Source organism: Ambystoma mexicanum, chromosome 5q (assembly GCF_040938575.1).
Source record: "Ambystoma mexicanum isolate Mex_15411 chromosome 5q, UKY_AmexF1_1, whole genome shotgun sequence".
NCBI lineage: Eukaryota > Metazoa > Chordata > Amphibia > Caudata > Ambystomatidae > Ambystoma > Ambystoma mexicanum.
Genome location: NC_090933.1, coordinates 519,619,184 through 519,637,745, shown reverse-complemented (window position 1 = coordinate 519,637,745; position 18,562 = coordinate 519,619,184). Strand labels below are relative to the sequence as shown.

Below are 18,562 nucleotides of genomic sequence, written 5' to 3'. Positions count from 1 at the left end.
AGAGAAGGAGAGAGTGGAGTCGCAGATGACACCAAGGTTTTTTGCCTCACAGGAGGATGAGGGGAGGTGGCCCATGGAGGGCAGCCAGAGGGTGGGTGAGAGGGAGTAGGGGTCCTAATAAGACGGATCTCTGTCTTACTGGCATTAAGGCAGAGATTGTTAGCCGTGCACCATGCATGAATAGCAGACAGGAAGTCAGGAATGAGAGAGGAAGAGAAGGGGGCAGAGGAGGGAAGCTTGAAGGTGTGCTCGGTATCATGCACATATAACTGGAAGTTAGGAGAGCCAGTGGAGATCAGATGGGCTGGAGGGGCCAGGTAGATGTTGAAGAAGATTGTAGAGAAGAGTTTTGGAGTAGGTGTGGCGTTAGCTTAGGATGATAGTGGTTTCTGCAGTGTGAGAGTTTGTGTTTGTGAGACGTTTGAAGAAAGGATAGCGCAAGGTGTGAATGTGAGATGATTGGAACAGGGTGTAAGGATGATGACTGAATAGTAGGGTGGGAGGTGTAGTAGTGCAGGAGGAGTAGCAGGAGAGGAAGAGTAGTAATAGTGTAGGAGGAGTAGCAGTCGTAGTAGAGTAGGAGTGGGAATGGGAAGAGAGTTATCAAACAGTGAAGACAGGAGAGAGGAATAGGGAAACATTGGAGGCACAGGAAGTTGGTGGGGAGGAGATAGGGCAGGATCAGGTGGGCGTTAGTGAAACCAGGTAAATCATACCAAGTACCTGCAAGGCACAACCCCATTTTTCTATTAGAACATTAACTTGTGGTGAGAATAGGGGCAGTTAGATAGCCCCAGAGGGAGTTAGAGAGCCTCCATTTAGGGAGAACTTCACCAGGCAAAGGCAGTAGGGGTCAACAACTAATGGCACTAACCAGGGTTATGGGCACCAGGGTTAAAGAGGAGATACGTGAAGATGAAAGCGAGAGAGAGGGGTGGCCATAGGCCCCACAACGATTTCAATAAAGACCCTTGAACTGCCCTTGAGACCATGAGTGCTTTCTTTGCCATTGGTGACAACTGATGTATGTGTATCTTTTTCATACTGCTACTGACCCATGTCCTTCATCTGTACTATAACCCATGTCACACATTAAAAAAAGTAGATATGCAAAGATATCACAGAGATCAAGGCGAAAAACTGAGAGCATAACTCACAATATCAGCAAAGTGGGACTGGAACAGATTCAGAACGAACAGAACACCACAATAAATAAGAACAAATGGTGAAGTATAAGGCCAACTCCAGAATTCAAGAATAAGGAAAGATGACATTGCCAGACTTTACAATGGCTACAAGTAATCCGAATACTCTAGGCAAGAATGCCCATGCAGACTAACCAGGAGGCAGATCCATGTGCGACTATCCAAATACTTATAGATCTGCAAGACTTGGGAATGAAAATTACCTTCAGCCGATGGAAAAGGTTGAACTTGGAACGCAGAGGGCATCCTTTCACAAGAGCCTGAAGCCTGCAAATGGGAAAAAAACAACACATTTATAGGTTGAAACATTAATCTAGGCGAGTTAATCACGAGACTGCAAGCGTTTTAAAATAATAATTTCAGGTCTAAAAAAGTTAACTTTTAATCTAATTGTTTCAAGCACATAATGTTAAAAACAAATTCTCTATTGAAATCTGCGAATACAATTCTAGCACGTTAATGTAAAGATTTATTGACTTACGGTCAAAAAATAGTAAATTAAAAAAAAAAACAGACATTTACACACATTATGTATACATACGCTATAGATTGTTTTTGTTTCAGGGGGAAAAAGCTATTTACCTACAATGCAAGGCTGTTTGTCATTACTGCTTCATGTGCGTACACATTCAAAATTGATAAAAATTGCAAAGTACCAAGAGGGCTCGCCATTGCTGTGTCCCAAACCCAGAGTTCAAATTGGGTGAGAACTAAAGGGTACAATGTTACTCTATGTTTTAGCCAAATCGGTCATTGCTCCCATACCGGCGAAGGGCACAAGTGTGCTTTGCTCCCCCCCACACTTACTGGGGATTCGAACCTGGACCCAGCTACATCTGCTCTAATGTCACATCCCGCTGAGCTAACTTGTGGCCACTGGCTTCTTGTTGTTTATTTCAGGAGCCAGCTTGTAGTGGAAGAATAGAAATATTTAGCCTGGGGGGCAAGTGTAATTGTCTACCACATAGTGCAGTGGCCCAAGCCCACAATGAAGCGCTCCAACTTCAAGAATAAGTATATTCAATTTAGTAGACATTACATTCCTTTAATGCACCATGTCTCTCAATTATGTTTGTGCTTTCTTAGACACCCGAACCCCAAGAAACTCTCCCACATACCAAACATGGTAAAGTGATTTCACCAGGATAAAATAATTTGTGAAAAGGGAAAGCTTGGATTTCAGCTCAGGTTTCATCATGTCCTCCCATCCCACCCAATACCAACTTTAGTTTTAGACCATTGTAAAGAGTTGATAAAGCAAGATATTTCATTGGTAGAGCCAAGCCATTGCTGAACCAGGGGGGTTGGCTTCGCAGCCAAACATGAGCTGGCATGGCAAAAGACCCATACCTGGCTTCCTGCTTCACCAACCCACAACACAAAATTCACACCTGGCACTCGGTCTACCCAACCGCCATAACCTAAGATTCTCACTTGGCATCCTGCCTCCCCACCAGTACACATTATATAAATGGTTACAATTATAATTATTTGTAGATTAACACTAGACTATAAACCCATATGAGTGAGACTTTCTCTACAGACAGTTAAGGCAAATAAGGCATAGTGATAAAGTGATTTAACCAGGACCAATGTATTATTGTTATAACAACATGTGTAAAGTGTAATTAAAGGCCCATAGGGTGTCTCAGCGCTAGGGGGAGGGGGGCATACTCAGAAGTGTCTTCAGGGCTCTCCTGAAGGGACGATAGTCAGCCAAAGCCCTTAAGCCTAAAGGAAGAGCATTCCATTGGCTGGGCGCCAGGACAGAAATGTGCATGGCTTGATGGACAACACACAAGATCTTAAACTCAATATGAGCCACCACCGGAAGCCAATGCAAACGGCGTTACAGAGCTAAAGACGGAGTCAGCCGAGGCACCCCAAGTGCCAAACTGGCTGCAGCATCCTGCAAAACTTGCATCCACTGGATCTGGTACTTAGGTTGTCCCAGATACATGCTGTTGCATTAATCAAGCAAACCGATTATGGTAGAAGTCACCAGAGTTGTCCGGTTTTCAGGAGGAAGCAAAGGAAGAATTTTCCTCCGAGCCTTCAGTCTGCCAAACCCAGCGCTACAGATGCCAGAGATTTGAGCCTCTCGTGACACATTAGGCAGAAGTATAACTCCAAGGCTCTTCACCGAGACACAAGGGGAGGGACAGGGGCCAAGTGACTCCGGCCAGTACTGTGAATTCCAGAGGTGGTCCCTTTGTTGGGGTCCAACCACCAGGACCTCCAACTTTCGACTTTCTCTAGACAATCTCGCAGCTTCTCGGGAGGAGCAGGCAGTGAGGAGTCCAGCCGGAATATAAGCTGTGTATCATCCGCATAGGAGTAAAAAAGAATTCCACAAGCAGTTATGAGGTCCACCAGGAGCCGCACATACAGATTAAAGAGACAGGGGGAATAGAGCTGACCCCTGGAGGACACCACAGAGTAACTCCACCTTAGAAGAGTGACAAGTCTGAAAGGAGAACGTTTGAGCGCACCATGTCAGGAAGGACCGAAACCATGCCAAAATAGGACTGGTTATGCCCGCTTGCTTAAGCCTAGTCAATAGAATCTTGTGGTCCACAGTATCGAAGGCTGCAGAGAGATCTCTGAGAATAAGGACTCCAGTCTCTCCGCAGTCCTGAAGCAGCACAGGATCCTCCAGTAAGGATATCATCACAGACTCAGTCCCCATCATTCGGCGAAATCCTGACTGGAAAGGATGCAGACAATCGTTCATTTCCAGAAACGAGGAGACCTAGAGCACGATAACTGCCTCCAGCAGCTTCATCATAGCAGGAAGCAGAGAGATGGGTCTGTAATTTGCTACCAATCTAGAGTCCACGTTAGTTTTCTTCAAAAGAGGCAGGACCACTATGTTTCAAAGCCGGCAGAATCACACCCACCAAGAATGAAAACTGGACTGCTTCAATCAACAAGGCAATCGCTCAGGGGGCAAGGCTTTCAAAACATGCAAAGGGACTGCATCTAAAGGAGCCCCCAATTTAAGGCTCAAGAGGGCCTTTCCTATAACCTCATCCGTTATAGGGTGAAGTTCGAAGTTATTTGCCAGAGATGTGGAGACAGTGCCAGTTCAATCCAAAACCTTTACAGCCGCCTCCACAATTTGGCGATTTTTAATGGCCTTACGAATAGCAGTAGTCTTTTCCTGAAAGAAAGTACTGATCACGTTGCAACTCAGCTGGGCATCAGGGTATTTGACAGAATTTCCAGTAGCGCACACTGATAGCTCCTTAGCTACCCAGAATAGTTCTCTGGAGGCGCAGGGTGCCCCAGTAATCCTAGTTGTGTAGTTTGTAGCTTTTGCAGAGGGAATCATCTGATGATAGGAGATCACTGCTTGCTTGTAAAGATTCTGTGTGTCTACGTCATATATCAGGTGCCATTTCCTCCCCAGACGTCTAAACACTTGTCTCTTGGCTCTCAGATCCGGAGTATGCCACAACTCAGAAGGTTTAATTCTGCCAAAATGAGGCAGCCTCGGGGCTACTTTGTCAACAGCCTTCCCCAAGGCATGTAATAGGGATGAAAAGGGATCAACAACCCTCTCCCTAGAGAGCCGGTGCTCCTCACATAAGGACTCCATCATACCCATCTGGTCCACGGAGTTGTAGCCCAAGAGATGATTTAGAATGACCGAGAGAGATCTGAACCAGAAAAAGGACCAAGAAAGGGCCTGACCAAGTTACCAGTACTGGAGTACAGCTGGAGACTCTACCAAACTCAGCAAAAATAAGGTCAAGTAGGTTGCCACTCTCATGAGTGGGAAGATGGTTACACTGACCCAGGGCAAGATCCGACAGGCACCCCACCAAATTATAGGCATTGTGATCCCTAGGATCATTAGGGTGGAGGTTAAAGTCAGTCCCCCAGTACCACCAGAATAGGGTATGTCAAATTCAAATTAGCCACCAACTGAGAAAAGTAAATGGCGAAGTAAGCATGTTTCGCAGAGGGTGGTCGATAAACCAATTAAAAGTAAGCAGCTAAGTTTGCGTTAACTTGCATTCTCATAAGGAATAATTCACAAGGTAACAAATAGGTCACTCAGATAAGCAAACATTTAAGTATCCCGATAAATAATAGCCAAGGTACCACCTCTGTTAGGATAATGTCTGTCAATATGGACCGCAGCATAGGAAGTTGGCATAAGTTGACAGAGATCTGGGCCAGAACTTTCCGAGAATCAAGTCTCTGTAATAAACATAAGATCCGGCATGGCATCCTTCAAAACAGTATACAGATCATAGCTATGTGCAACTGCTGATCTAGCATTGACCAGTAAGCAAATCAGAAAGTTTGAGGTGTCACATGACTCCCCTCCATCTAGAACATCTCCCTTAGAAGGGATAGAGCTAAAAGCTCTCCCTTTAGGCGCCCCATGGGTAGTCTCCCCATAAAGCAAAGTATCTTTGGGTGCCAACTTTATTAATTTTGCCCGAGAGTAGCCAATAATAGCTCTTTTCTTACCTATTTCCAAGGAATCCCGGACGCGCCCAGACGGGCTTGCCTTTTGTGCACCTAGGTTTGATGTGCGTTTTGCGTGTAATTTGGATGACCCATAGGGCGTGTGGTACTTGGGAAGTATGCGGGAGAGGAGCAGGAGCCGGGATGGTTAACACATTGGCTACTCTCAATGTTTCTAAAGTGCGATACCTTGGTTACTATCACAATACTTCTGAGTCATTATACATAGGCTAACCGTTATGATTGTTCTACGTGCAATACATTGGCTAATCTTCACAGTTCTAATAGCAATACCTTGGCTTTCATAGCTCTTTTAGGTGCTACACATTGGCTACCCTCAAAAAAGTCTTCTGAGTGCAGTACATTGGTTGTCTTCATATTTCATCTAAGCGCGGTGTATATGCTATCCTCATAAATCTATTGTGTGCAAAGCATGGGCTGGTCTTCACCATTCTTCTAGGTGAAACACACTGGCCCTCATTACAACTTTGCCAGTAAACTGTAAAAGTGCCAGTAAAACAGTTTACTGGCACTTTTACCAGTCCTGCAAAGTAGGAGTTTGCTGGAACACAGTTGCCGGAATTACTGGCACCAGTGCCAACTCATCCGGAATTACCAGCACTGGTAATACCGGCAAAGTAAATACTGGCAACGCCAGAAAACTGCACCAGTAATACCGGCACAATGGTATTACCGGAATATTATGAGAACAGATTTACCAGTAATACCAGCAGATTTTTGCCGGTAACACCAGCGAAATCAATGCAGAGATAACATGACGTCAGAGCAGCCAGTAAATGGACACAGGCGAGGGAAATAAAGCCGCATGTGCACCCAATCCAACCAGGTGTACCCAATGTGCACAGGAACAGTACTTAAGGGCCACACCTTCCCCAAGAACACTTTCCAACACAACCATGCTGCCACTTATTGCCACCACCATGGACCTGTAGGTGGTCCATGCTGATGTCCAGTTGCTGATGCTGGAGTAGAAGCAGTTGCAAGAGCAGGCCAGGAATAGAAGAAGGGGGAGGAGGAGGATATGGATACAGGTGGCGAGCCTTGATCTCTCACACAAGGGCCACACCCTGGGACCTCACAGAGAGCCAGATACTTACCCTGTACCGCCTACACAGGGAGACCTTTCATGACCTCCTGACCCACATCCAGTAGGAGATTGGGAGCAGGATCGGCATCAGGACAGCCATACACCCTGGTTTGGAAGCACCAGCCGGGCCTAGGATCGGAGGCCTGGGATGGGCACATGGCCCGTCAAGAACTCAGAGCACTTTTTCTGAGTATCCCTTTCACTCTGCACTTCCTTTGCACCTTACTGCATATGATGCGCACACACAATAAATACTTGTACCCAAAAAATTAATGTTCACTCATTGTTTCTAGTGAAAACTGAAAATTTAAAAATAACATGCATGCCCATGCACCCCCTTCCCACACACATTCCCCAAACACCCACCTCCACACCCGACACCCCCCTTCCCCATACACCACCTCCCTCTCCCCACAACCCCTTCCCCACACGCCCCTTCCCCTCCCCATAACACCCTGTACCCACACACCCCATAGGCACAAAGTGAATTCAAGTGTCACTTGTGCTGCCTCTTCGGCACTGGGTTCTTGGCTGGAGCAATGCCATGGGCTGCCCTGCTCCGAGCTCCAGGGGGTAGCGGTGGATGTGGGCGGGACAGACCCCTGGGCCCGCAAGTGCTCAAGCGTTAGATGCATGGAGTGCGTGAGGGACTCAGACATGGCTGACACCATCTCATTTTCCTCGCCAACCCTTTGGGCCAGAAGGAGAGGGGCAACCGTGGTACAGCCTTCTGCCTGTGCACTCCTGCAGCTACTGGCCTGGATGCATTCCTGCAGCAGCCTCAACTGCTGCTGGGCGAGTGTAGTAATTTCCCCCATGCCGAGCATCCATTGCACATAGTCGTGCCTCCATGGCCCAGATGTTGGGTACGGGTTGAGGAAGGGGGCCGTGCAGTGTTGTCGGGCTAAACGACGGGGTTGGGTGGGGAGTGCCATCGTCGTCCCACTCCTCTTCTCTGCTTTACGTGCCACAATGACCTAGTGGCTGATGTGCCCATGGTGGTGTGGAGGGCACATAAGGTATGGTGGAGCACTGACCACAGGTGTGGTGCTGGCGGCAGCTCGCAAAGGTGGTGCTGGAGCAGCTGGCAGTGGTGGTGCGGCCTTCGCAGGTCTACCTGCACATGCTGGGCCTGGCGTCGACGGTCCAAGTGCACCACTGTCAGAGAATGTGCCTGTTGGGGTGAGATGAACATGCTTTTAGTCTTAGGGAGTCACATCTGCGGGCTTGCATTACACTCCTGCTACATTGTGTGTGTCCTGCTCTTGTCATGCAGCTTTTTTGGTCAGTTTGCTCCGATGTGTGCTTCTAAATGTGGGTGGTGGGAGTGCACACTGACTGTTGGTCTGCCAAGGTGGCTTCTTTTTGTGTGTCCAGTGGGCCTATGATTCCTGTCCTATTCTCCCTTACCACAAATGGGCACTCATCATGTGTCCATATGTGGGGCTGTACATTTTGGCTACAGTGCTTGGACATGGCTACTTCTGCCCGCATCCCCTAGTATGTGTGAGTGTGATTGGGCCATTTGCTGTGACTGGCATGTGTTCGACCCGTTACCTTGCCCATTTAGTGTTTCTCTGCCTGGAAATGTATGTATTTGGACTCCACATTGCATTTACTTAGGGTTTGTTTGACTTTCCACCATCACCTTGGGTCCCAGCTCCTGGCTCTGGTGTCCCGACTACCTCTATGAGGTATCCCTACAAAATATCCCCACCAAAAATATCGCCGTACATATGGCCGTCTCGCCATAGGCGATATTTTTGAGGGGGGATAATGTGTGGGAGCGGGGGTTTGCGGGGGTGTCCCCCGCACATTTTAGAATAATGCGGGGGTTGCCGGGGTGTCCCCCGGAGGGTCCATGGGTCAATATCACCGCAAAAATATGGCAATATTTTTGTATCGTGATATTTTTGTGGGGCTATTAACACATGGAACCCTGTATGCCTGACGTCTCCTCTCAGGGCATGAGGGTCAGAGGTGCCACTGTCCCTCCTCCTGTGATAGCAGAATCCCTCCTGCAAGTGTCTAGGTGGTTTCGGACCCTCTGCCGCAAGCTGTCCCACTGTCTGTTGCAGTCCCTTGGCGAGAGGAAACCAGTCCCCACGGCCGTGATCCTGTCTGTCACCTCCTGCCAGATGGCAGTCTTCCTCCTCTGGCTGGTCCCCCTGTTGCCAGCCCCAAAGAGGGGCTCTGCATGCAGCACCATCGTGTCTGCAAGTGCAGCCAGCTCCAGCTCCATGAACTTTGGCTTCCTTAGCTGGACCTCTGGGACACAGGATTTCCTACTCCCAGACAGGTTTACACTTCCAGTTCTGGTGGATGGCAGCAGGAAGTGGAGGATTTAAAATAGATTCAATTTTCAAAATGGCTGCCGATGCGCTTTCCGTTCCTGCAAGGATGCTATTTTCAGTGGCGGAAATACTGGTGCCAGTGATTCTGGCAGTTTGGGTGCTGGTAATGCTATTTCCGGCATATTTATGCAAGAAACACCAGCGCTTTGCTGTTGACTCCGGTAATTCTGGCATGCCAGAATTACTGTTTCCGGCAGGGGGGTGTCAGCGCACCCTAGGGCCTGTAATATGCCAGTAATTCCAGCATTTGGCATGCCGGAAACGGCGTACCGAATACCGGCATACCAAAATGACTAGTGTTTAAGCGGGGAAGTTGTAATGAGGCCACTGGTTACCCCCAATACCTTCTAAGTGCAATACATTGGCTATCTTCATATTTTCATCTAAATGCAGTTATGTGCTATCCTCCTAAATCTATTGCGTGTGACGCAAGAGCTAGCCTTCACATTTCTTCTAAAGGCAATACAGAGGCTAACCTTCACATTTCTTCTAAGTGCAATACCCAGGCTAACCTTCACAATTCATTTCAGTGCAATACATTGGCAAATCCAAGAGCACAGTGCCGGACAACATAATATGAAGAGTAGATGGTAGTAATGTAGGAGTGGTAGGGATTTTCCAGCGCACAGTAATGACCTGGGTGTAGCTGTAATGTGTCCCGTCAGGCAACCATGGGCGAGCAGGAGATGGGAGCTATGCAGAGGAGAGCTGTCCTTTTTCTCTGGCCCTTAGCCGGCTGCCCGAACAAGACTGCCCGTATCCTGAGGCAAATACATCTGAGAGTACACACAATTGCACAGACTAAAAATCATAATAAAAACACACTATAAATATAATTTTAGTCTGTATAATCGTGTGTACATTAAAAGGAGTAGGCCATATGATAAAACAACCTGAAAAATATAAGAAGTTTTAATTGAAACATATGTTCCCACAATCCAGTACAGTGATATGCAGGTCAGGCACAGATCTCAGCAACAGTCTATTAACCTGCCGACTTTTCTAGATGGTTTAAGTTACTTACCTGTAACTATTGTTCTCCAGCATGGGTCTGGCATGGATTTGCATGCTTATGAATATTTCTCGTCATCAGGCTGGGAATCCTCGGTAAAAGAAAAGTTTCACTTTCACTTTAAAACTGTATTTCTCCTCTAAACCAATCACTGTCCTCCTGGTCATACTGCCCACACCCAATGACAGTCCTCTCCCTAAGCACTGCCTCTGGCAGCTATCTTCAGATTTGGTAACCACGTAAAGCGGCAGTATGAACAAGAAGAGCCACAGAGGGGCTGGAGAGAGGGTTCGCATGTGAATCCATGCCAGACCCATGCTGGAGAACAATAGTTACAGGCAAGTAACTTAAACCTTCTCCAGCACAGGGTCTGGCATGGCTTTACATGCTCATGAATAACGAATACACAGCAGTACAACATTACACAACCACGGGAGGTGGCAAGGCTCAACAGAAGCAATTAACTCTTACCTCTGAAACAGACTCCCTGGTTGCTTAGCACTGCTTGGCCTTTAACCTTCCTGGAATCCCTGCCGATGGAGTAGAACTTTGTGAAGGTGCACATGGACCTCGACATAGCAGCCCTGCAGATGTCTAGCAGGGGCACACCAGACAAGAACCCTGTTGTCGCAGCGATCGCTCTGGTGGAGTGGCCTCTTGGACTGCCCAGCAGCAGTTGGTTCGCAGGCCGATGACAGTGTATGATGCAGCCGGAGAGCCATCTTGAAATGGAAGCCTTGGACAAGGCCTTCCCATGGTTCACAGGACCAAAGTTCATAAACAATTGTGAAGTTTTCCAAAAACTCTTCATGCGCGTCACGTAGAACTTCAAGGCACGAGTAACGTCCACCAAGTACAAGGCCCTCTCCACCGGCAACAAAGGTTTCTGGAAGAAAACCGGTAACATCAAAGGCTTGTTGAGGTGGAATTCCGAGGGAACCTTCGGCATGAAGGAGGGGTGCATACCCAGTACCACCCTTGATTCATGGAAAGTCAGGTATGGTTGTTTGCAGGATAGGGCCTGGATCTCACCTACACGTCCAGTAGAGGTGATGGCCACAAGGAAAGCCGTCTTCCACGAGAGTAACTTGAGTAGGGCCTGATGCATAGGCTGAAAGGGCTACCCCCATCCCAAAAATAAAGAATAATTCTTCCAAAAGAACATGAGTAATTTGTTCGCTCCCCATGAGCCTCGTGAGCAACACGTCGAGTTCCCACGCCGGGGCCGGAGTCTTTACCAGCGGGTAGGTTCGGAAAAGACCTTTGAGAAACTCCTTGACGGGTCTGTGGAACCAAAGCGAGGATCTCCCCCGGGCACCTGGTGTAGCGGGAGATGGCAGCCAGATGTACTTTGATGGATGCTTGAGCCAGTCCAGCTTCTGCCAGGGACAGCAAGTATAAAAGGATCTAGGGAGCCGTGACCCTCAGATGGGTGATCTTCCGCGACCGGCACCACGTAGTGCAACACTTCCACTTATGGCCGTAGCACTTCAAAGTCAATGACGCACTAGTCCTGGCAAAGACCTCCCTGCAGTCCGCTGGCAACCCATAACCTCCAAAGTCTAGGACTGCAGGTGCCAAGCCCTCAAGTTCAGCGATCCTGGGTCGTGATGATGAAGGATTGCACCTCCCTCTCTGGTGTGCAGGTCCGGAAACACCAGAAACCCGACTGGGGGCAATGCTGATAGGCTGAGAAGGCCAGGATACCAAATATGCCTAGGCCACACCAGGCGATGAGTATCATCTTGCATTGACACGGAGTGTGTTGATGACTCATAGCACGAGTGGGAACGGAGGAAATGCGTCCAGAACAGAACTTCCCACAGGAAGGAGAATGTGTCCCCCAAGCTCCTCGGCTGGTGGAATCTGCTGGCAAACTTCTGGCATTTGGAGTTTGCTGCCATGGCAAACAGACTGATCTGGGGTCTGCCTCTTTCGACGAACAGGCATGATGATGAAGCTCCCACTCGTGGCAGGAGGGCAGTTCCCTGCTAAGGGAGTCTGCGATGGTGTTCTTGACTCCCGCCAGGTGGAGAGGGACGAGGAGCATCCCCTGCCTGACGGCCCAGTGCCAAAAGTCCTGAACTTCCTTGGAGAGCACCAGGGATCGAGTGACCTCCTGCTTTCTGATGTAGAATATAGTTTTGGTGTTGTCCATGAAGATCCTTACCATCTTGCCTTTCAAAGAGGGTAGGAATGACTTGAGGGCCCAGAACACTGCCCGTAGATCCAGGATTTTGATATGCAGATCCTTCTCCTCCGGCAGCCACAAGCCTCTGGCGTGCAGACGTACAGTGTGCGCTGCCCAACCTTCCGGGGAGGTGTCCGTGGTGACTGTCTCCTGGTATGGGGGGTAGCAGGGGTTCAAAACCCGTGCCTTGGTTGATGTGGGAGCGGACCCCTCATCACTAGCGCCCTTCGGAACTCCTCGTTTAGAGGAATCTTGTCCGTGAAACCTCTGGACACTTTTATCCAACGGGCATCTAGAAACTCTTGTAGGGGTTGCATCTGCAACCTGCAGAGACGGACGAGGTAGATGAAGGATGACATGCCCAGTAACGACTTCATGGCCCGCACTGTGGCCGTCTTCGTCGACGACAGTCCTTCAATGGCCGCTAACCTCTCCTCGAGGGCGATGCCAGGCAAGACACTGTGTGGAATCTGGCGCTGAGGAACAGCACGTTCTGTGCTGGCATTAAGATGGACTTCGTACAGTTGAAGGAGAATCCCAGATATGCCAATAGTCGGGCAGGCACTTTCGTGTGCTTGTCGGCCAGCTCACGCAAGAGGGCGCGTATCAGCCAATTGTCCATGTATGGGTATACGTGTATGCCCTGCAGACGTAGATGGGCCGCCACTAATGCCAGGCATTTTGTGAACACTCTTGGGGCCGACTTCAAGCCAGACGGTAGGGCCTTGAACTGGTAGTGCTGGCCCTGCACCACAAAACTTAGACATTCCCGATGTTTCTTGTGAATGGGGATGTGGCAATAGGCGTCCTCCAGGTCCAACAATGTCAAGAAATCCCCGTCCTCCAGTTGGCCAAGCATGTGCTGCAATGTGACCATCCTGAATTTTTGGGACTAAGTACTTGTTCAGACGTCGTAGGTCCAGGATCGGTCTGCAGCCCTGTGTCTTCTTTCTGACTAGAAAATATCTGGAATAGACTCCGAAGTACCGGAGCCGTTGGGGAACTAACTCTACCGCCTCTTTCCATAGCATCACTCGTACCTCTTCCAGAAGTTAAGGGATGTGCTGCTCCTAATGGGAACCAGCGGAATAGGACAGCTGTGCTAGAATTCCTAAGTGTGCCCCTGGGCGAGAGCGTCCAGCACCCATCTGTCGGTGGTGAACTTCCTCCACTCGTTGACGAACCTAGTCAGCCGGCCCCCCAGCAGGGTGCACAAGTGGGACCCGACATCTTGGGCGGTTCAGGCTTGCTTGGGTCCCGGCATCCTGCCATGCGGACGACAGAGATTCGGTCCTTTGCTACCATAGGCCTGGAAGCGGCCTCTGTAGGCTTCTTGCGTTGAGGACCGGGAAGGCTGTCTGTAAGACATGGAGAAACCTTTTGATGACCTGCTCGATTTTCCCCTGGAGGAGCGAAAAGACGACAAGTGGTGCTGCTGGAGAGTGCAGCGGGAATGGGCCGTCTCTGTATCAGTCTTGATGGCCTGGAGGGACTCATCGACGGCCTTCCCAAACAAATTTTCCCTGTCGAAGGGTATATCCAGTACCTTCACTTCGACCTCTGAACGGAAGTTAGTGGCCTTCATCCATCACTGCAGACGAAGGTAGACAGCGTTCCCCATCTGCCGGAACTCTGTCTGTGACGTCCATTGCCACTGTGATGGCATGGTCCATTGCCACTTCCCCCTCCCCCTCCTGGAAGAGGGCGAGGGCTTCCATCGTCTTATTGTCGGGAAGGAACTCAATGATCAGTCCTAGCTTGTGCCACATTTCCCGGGCATACCAGGTTAGGATCACCAGGGCGTTCGCCACCTTCATTGTGGACGCTGCTGTGGAAATCACCTTCTTCCCCATGGCATCCATCCTTTTTCCCCCCTCGCTGTCCGGAGGGACTGATGAAGATGAGGACGGGTTAGCCGACCACTTCCTCGCGGCCATCGCCACTGCAGAGGATAGTAATAATCAAGCTATAATCCCGCCTCCACTCATGAGTCTACCGCCACTTCCATCAGCTCTAGCCAACGATGCTCGGACGAGTCAGCAAATATCTGAGGATGACTTAAAAGCTTGTCAGATCCAGGGATGTCTTTCATCCAACCAGATCCCGGAGGTCCTTGCCCTAATCAAGCCGAGTCTGAAACACTTATACCATTAACAAAGACTGGCACTCTTATTCATGCAATAGACAATACTGGCATACCTGTTCTATATTCACAAATACTCAGAAATATCATTAATAAGACTGGTATAGAAACACCCCAATAGGTGATTATTAATTTGAGTAACAATCCAAAGAATCCTCTGATGATCTTTCCCATTCCCCATTATGTATCTGATTTCCCCTAACTGTGCTCTTAATTCGACAGTATCATCTGCTTTGTCTTTTGTAAGACAGACCCTGAGGCCATCGTTTGGTCTAAAACAATTACATTACTGCTTATGAAATCACATTAGCGGCTATAAACAATGGCCTTTTCAGACTAACCAAAATCTACGAACTATTGGAAAAGAAAACAGACCAACATACATTGTTATTAAATTCCATATCTACAAAAATTGACTATTTCTGCAGAACTCAGTCAGCAAAATTTGAGACTCCATGAAATCTGCTATAGCCACCTAAATCCCCTCACCCCCCCCAGTCCTTTTATCCACTACGACCCTCTGGGTAGGTCAAATATCACCCATGCTGGGTGTTGATGTTACTGTGATTTCAGATGCTATATCATGCAAGCTTCCATGCGCAACAACAATCGTAGAAATTGAAAAAACACAAGAACATGAAATCGAGCCTGTAGCTAAAACAACTATTGTAGAAAGTGAAACAACTATTGTAGATATTGAACAACACAAGAAGCTGTATTTGAAGTATTTCAAAGCTTAAGACATAAAAAGAAATCAAAACGGATTAGAGCAGCAGGAGGTTAAAAGAATACCAAAAACCAGTTGGCAAACAAAAAATCGACCACAGGAGCAAACATTTGTATTAATGGGCTAACCAGCCCTCCTCGACAATCGCCCTTTGACTCTCATGACAAAGCTGAACTCACTATTCTAAAAGTGCTATCTGAACAAGGGAACCAAAAACTAGGTGCACTAATCGCCACCGGCAAGAACGCTGCTCCCCCTTTGGAGACATCCATAGCACAAGAAGAGGAGAATGATTTGCTGAACTACTCAACTTACTCAATCACCTCTTTACCCATAGCCAGAGATATCCAAACCCCTCACCATCATATCTCCTCTGGCATAACTAAAATGCTCATGTGCAATCAGAGCACGGAAAATGAAGTCTTTATAACACTAGAACAAAGAAGATCGTGCTCCCTTAGAAACTTCAAAACTACGTGTGACATTACGCGACTTAAAGCACCCAATTCTATGAAAGCCCCAACTGCAGGGTATTTAAATTCTAACTATGCAGAACCGAACATAGCCATATCCCCTCATCGAGAAAATTTAAAATCCAGTGAGATTGGCCTAAAATGAACATATATGCTAACTTTTACAATGAGAGATAGGCACAGCAGAGATCCCCATACTAAATGAACAACAATTTCAGAACTAAAACCCATTGAAACCCAAGATATTGAATCTCTTTATATCAGTAACCGTCGAAATTTGGACACCATAATTATCGGTTCCATCTCAGATTGTGAAACAAACAATATGGAACGAAAAAAATAGATTACATCAACAGGGTTTCACCCTAACTGTCAAAAAAGCACAAGGTGCAACAACCAAAAGTCAACTGACTTAGCCAACTATTGAGAAAGCCTCTTCATTAAATTATGAAAAAGCCAAACATTTAGTCATCAACTGTGAAGGCCCCAGAGGCCATCTCAAGAAGTCTTTTTTGAATGTGATCCTCAGTCTTCTCAAGAAACTAAATGGTCATGCTTCAAACAAGCTATTAAAGATACTAACCACAGACGCAATGATTAATGCCAAACTAACCCCGTGTTTCACACAATGAGAATGACGGTGTGGAACACCAGAGGATTTTCACATCTCATGAAAACACACAGATCTCACCCGCTAGATGCATATGACCTCATTCTCCTCCAAGAAATATGGATAACCATTCAGCCAACATGGCCCAATTACGAGGTATGCTGGATACCTGCCATCAAAAAATCTAAAAGGCAGACCCATGGCTGGCCTTCTGGCTGCCTTAAGAATAGACTTGGGTGGCAAACTATCACACCTTGGCTGTTCCCCCATCCTTGTATACAACTTCTTAAATGTGAGTTTACCAATTCTTTGCATCCACTTCACCCCACACTGCCATCCTCCATGTTTATTTGAACCCAGCCATTTTAAACAATGATATATTTTTTGATCATGTAAACTTGATGCTGGACGCTATCGCAAATTAATCAAATTTCCATACCACGATAATTGTGGGAGATTTAAACAGAAGATGCATCCACCAAAATGGCACATTGCTTGCACCTAAGGCCACCAGTAGGATGAACCTGATGGCTTAAAGGAATTTGACCTTACTCAATGGAGCCATCGAAAGTGATACACCCCCTTGCCCAAACTAAAAGAGAAACCTATCATTTGCAATCTTAGATGACGTCTTCATGTCAACTCAATCAATAAATTGTCTTGCAAATGTCACCGTCATTCCCACCTTAGATAGTGACCACAATATATTAGAAAGTACCTGGACTCAAAGTGTGTGTCCCTTACGACAGCATTATAAACCGGCTTTGTAAATGCTGGAGGCAAGAAATCAAATCAAATGGACCGTTCCGAAATTAAATAATCTATTAGATAAATTGCATGAAGCAATCTTCTCCCCCGACTAGAATTCTTCTACCTGTCTGCAAGAATAGTGTACTAACACCCTATCCTTTTTTCTACAAAAATCTGGACCTGATCACCGACCCATCTATCAACAATCACGCACATATGATCCTGACATTAGGAACAGAAAAATGAAGATGAGGCGAGATTTTAAAAACGTCAAAGCCTCCTACCTCCTACATTACACAAAAAAGGCTGCAAAAATCCGTACAGCCTACAAGAATTATCTAACCCAACATACATTTCTTAAGATACAAAAAGCCAATTAAAAAATGCTTGCAATGCGAACATTGAAATCTATGGCCCACAAGAGTGCTATTAGCAACAAGATCTAAGGAGTGTGAGCTCACAATCACTTGTAGATTCTGTAACCTAGATACCCAGCCTGAAACCCTAGAACACTTACTACGCCACGATCTGCATAGTGTGTTCCTCAGCGGACGGAAGCAACTGAGATAAACCTTTTTTCGTGCGTAATCGGGTACAATCACAGAGGTGCAAGCCCCGTTTTGAACTATAGAAAAACCACGGTCTCCCGTTGACATAATAACATTAGTGTCTCTGCCGACCCTCGACGCAGCAAGCACATTATCTGCAAGGTACATTTTCTGCACCTGAGCTATTTAGTGACCCAGAGAAGGGGGTCTGAACAGATGTAGTACATTCATTGATTGTAGCTGCCTATGTTCCACGCCGCAGCTGTCTAATTTTAAGGTACACTTCCCGTATCTGTTCCCATTAGTCACCCGGAGATGTGGGTCTGAACGAATCAAGCACATTCATTGGCGCTGTTTACTTTGAACATCTGTCCCTGTCTGGTCCACTCAACCAGAGGTTGAATAAGGAGTTAGAAGATTTATTTTCTACACGGAATATCACTTTTTGTCCCGACGAAGGCCCTGTTTTACCAACTGAGAAGACCACAGCATAGATGTGTATAATCTCAATTTAAGAGGCCGAAACGCAGTGCGTCCACAACATCTTTGCTTATCCATGTTTTCCATCTAAAAACTGAAGGAAGGTGATAGTTATCAAGCACTTTCCAGATACGGTGCTGAGTTTTTTTCAAGGACAAGATTGACTATGAACTCTATAGAACATACCTGAGGAGTGTTCTTCCCACATTTAACAGCAATATGGGGTCTGATTTCCAGGTTTTAGCCTTGAAACATTCTCTATAAAACACTGCTCTGATTTAGGAAGCTCATTAGATCAAATAGAACTTCCTTTTGAATTGGACAATAGCACAATACGCTTGGTATGACCATGAACTAACCCAGTATGAATGATTGTTGAGTTGTGTATATTAATTTGTTTTTACTGATGTATAAATAACAATATGTTTTGTTTAGATATTGATAGGACTTTTTTTCTGAATAAAATGTGTTAAAACCAA

The 18,562-nt window shown here is 47.0% G+C and overlaps 1 protein-coding gene across 2 annotated transcripts in view; it reads right to left on the bottom strand.

Annotated features, from left to right (window-relative positions):
- SPIDR (scaffold protein involved in DNA repair) overlaps nucleotides 1-18,562 on the bottom strand; it is a 3,076,965-nt gene that overhangs the window by 2,801,374 nt on the left and 257,029 nt on the right. For both annotated transcript variants that reach the window (XM_069621022.1, XM_069621023.1), the window contains exon 3: nucleotides 1,409-1,472. In XM_069621022.1, coding sequence (XP_069477123.1) covers nucleotides 1,409-1,472 — 64 coding nt within the window. The remainder of the gene's footprint in view (nucleotides 1-1,408; nucleotides 1,473-18,562) is intronic.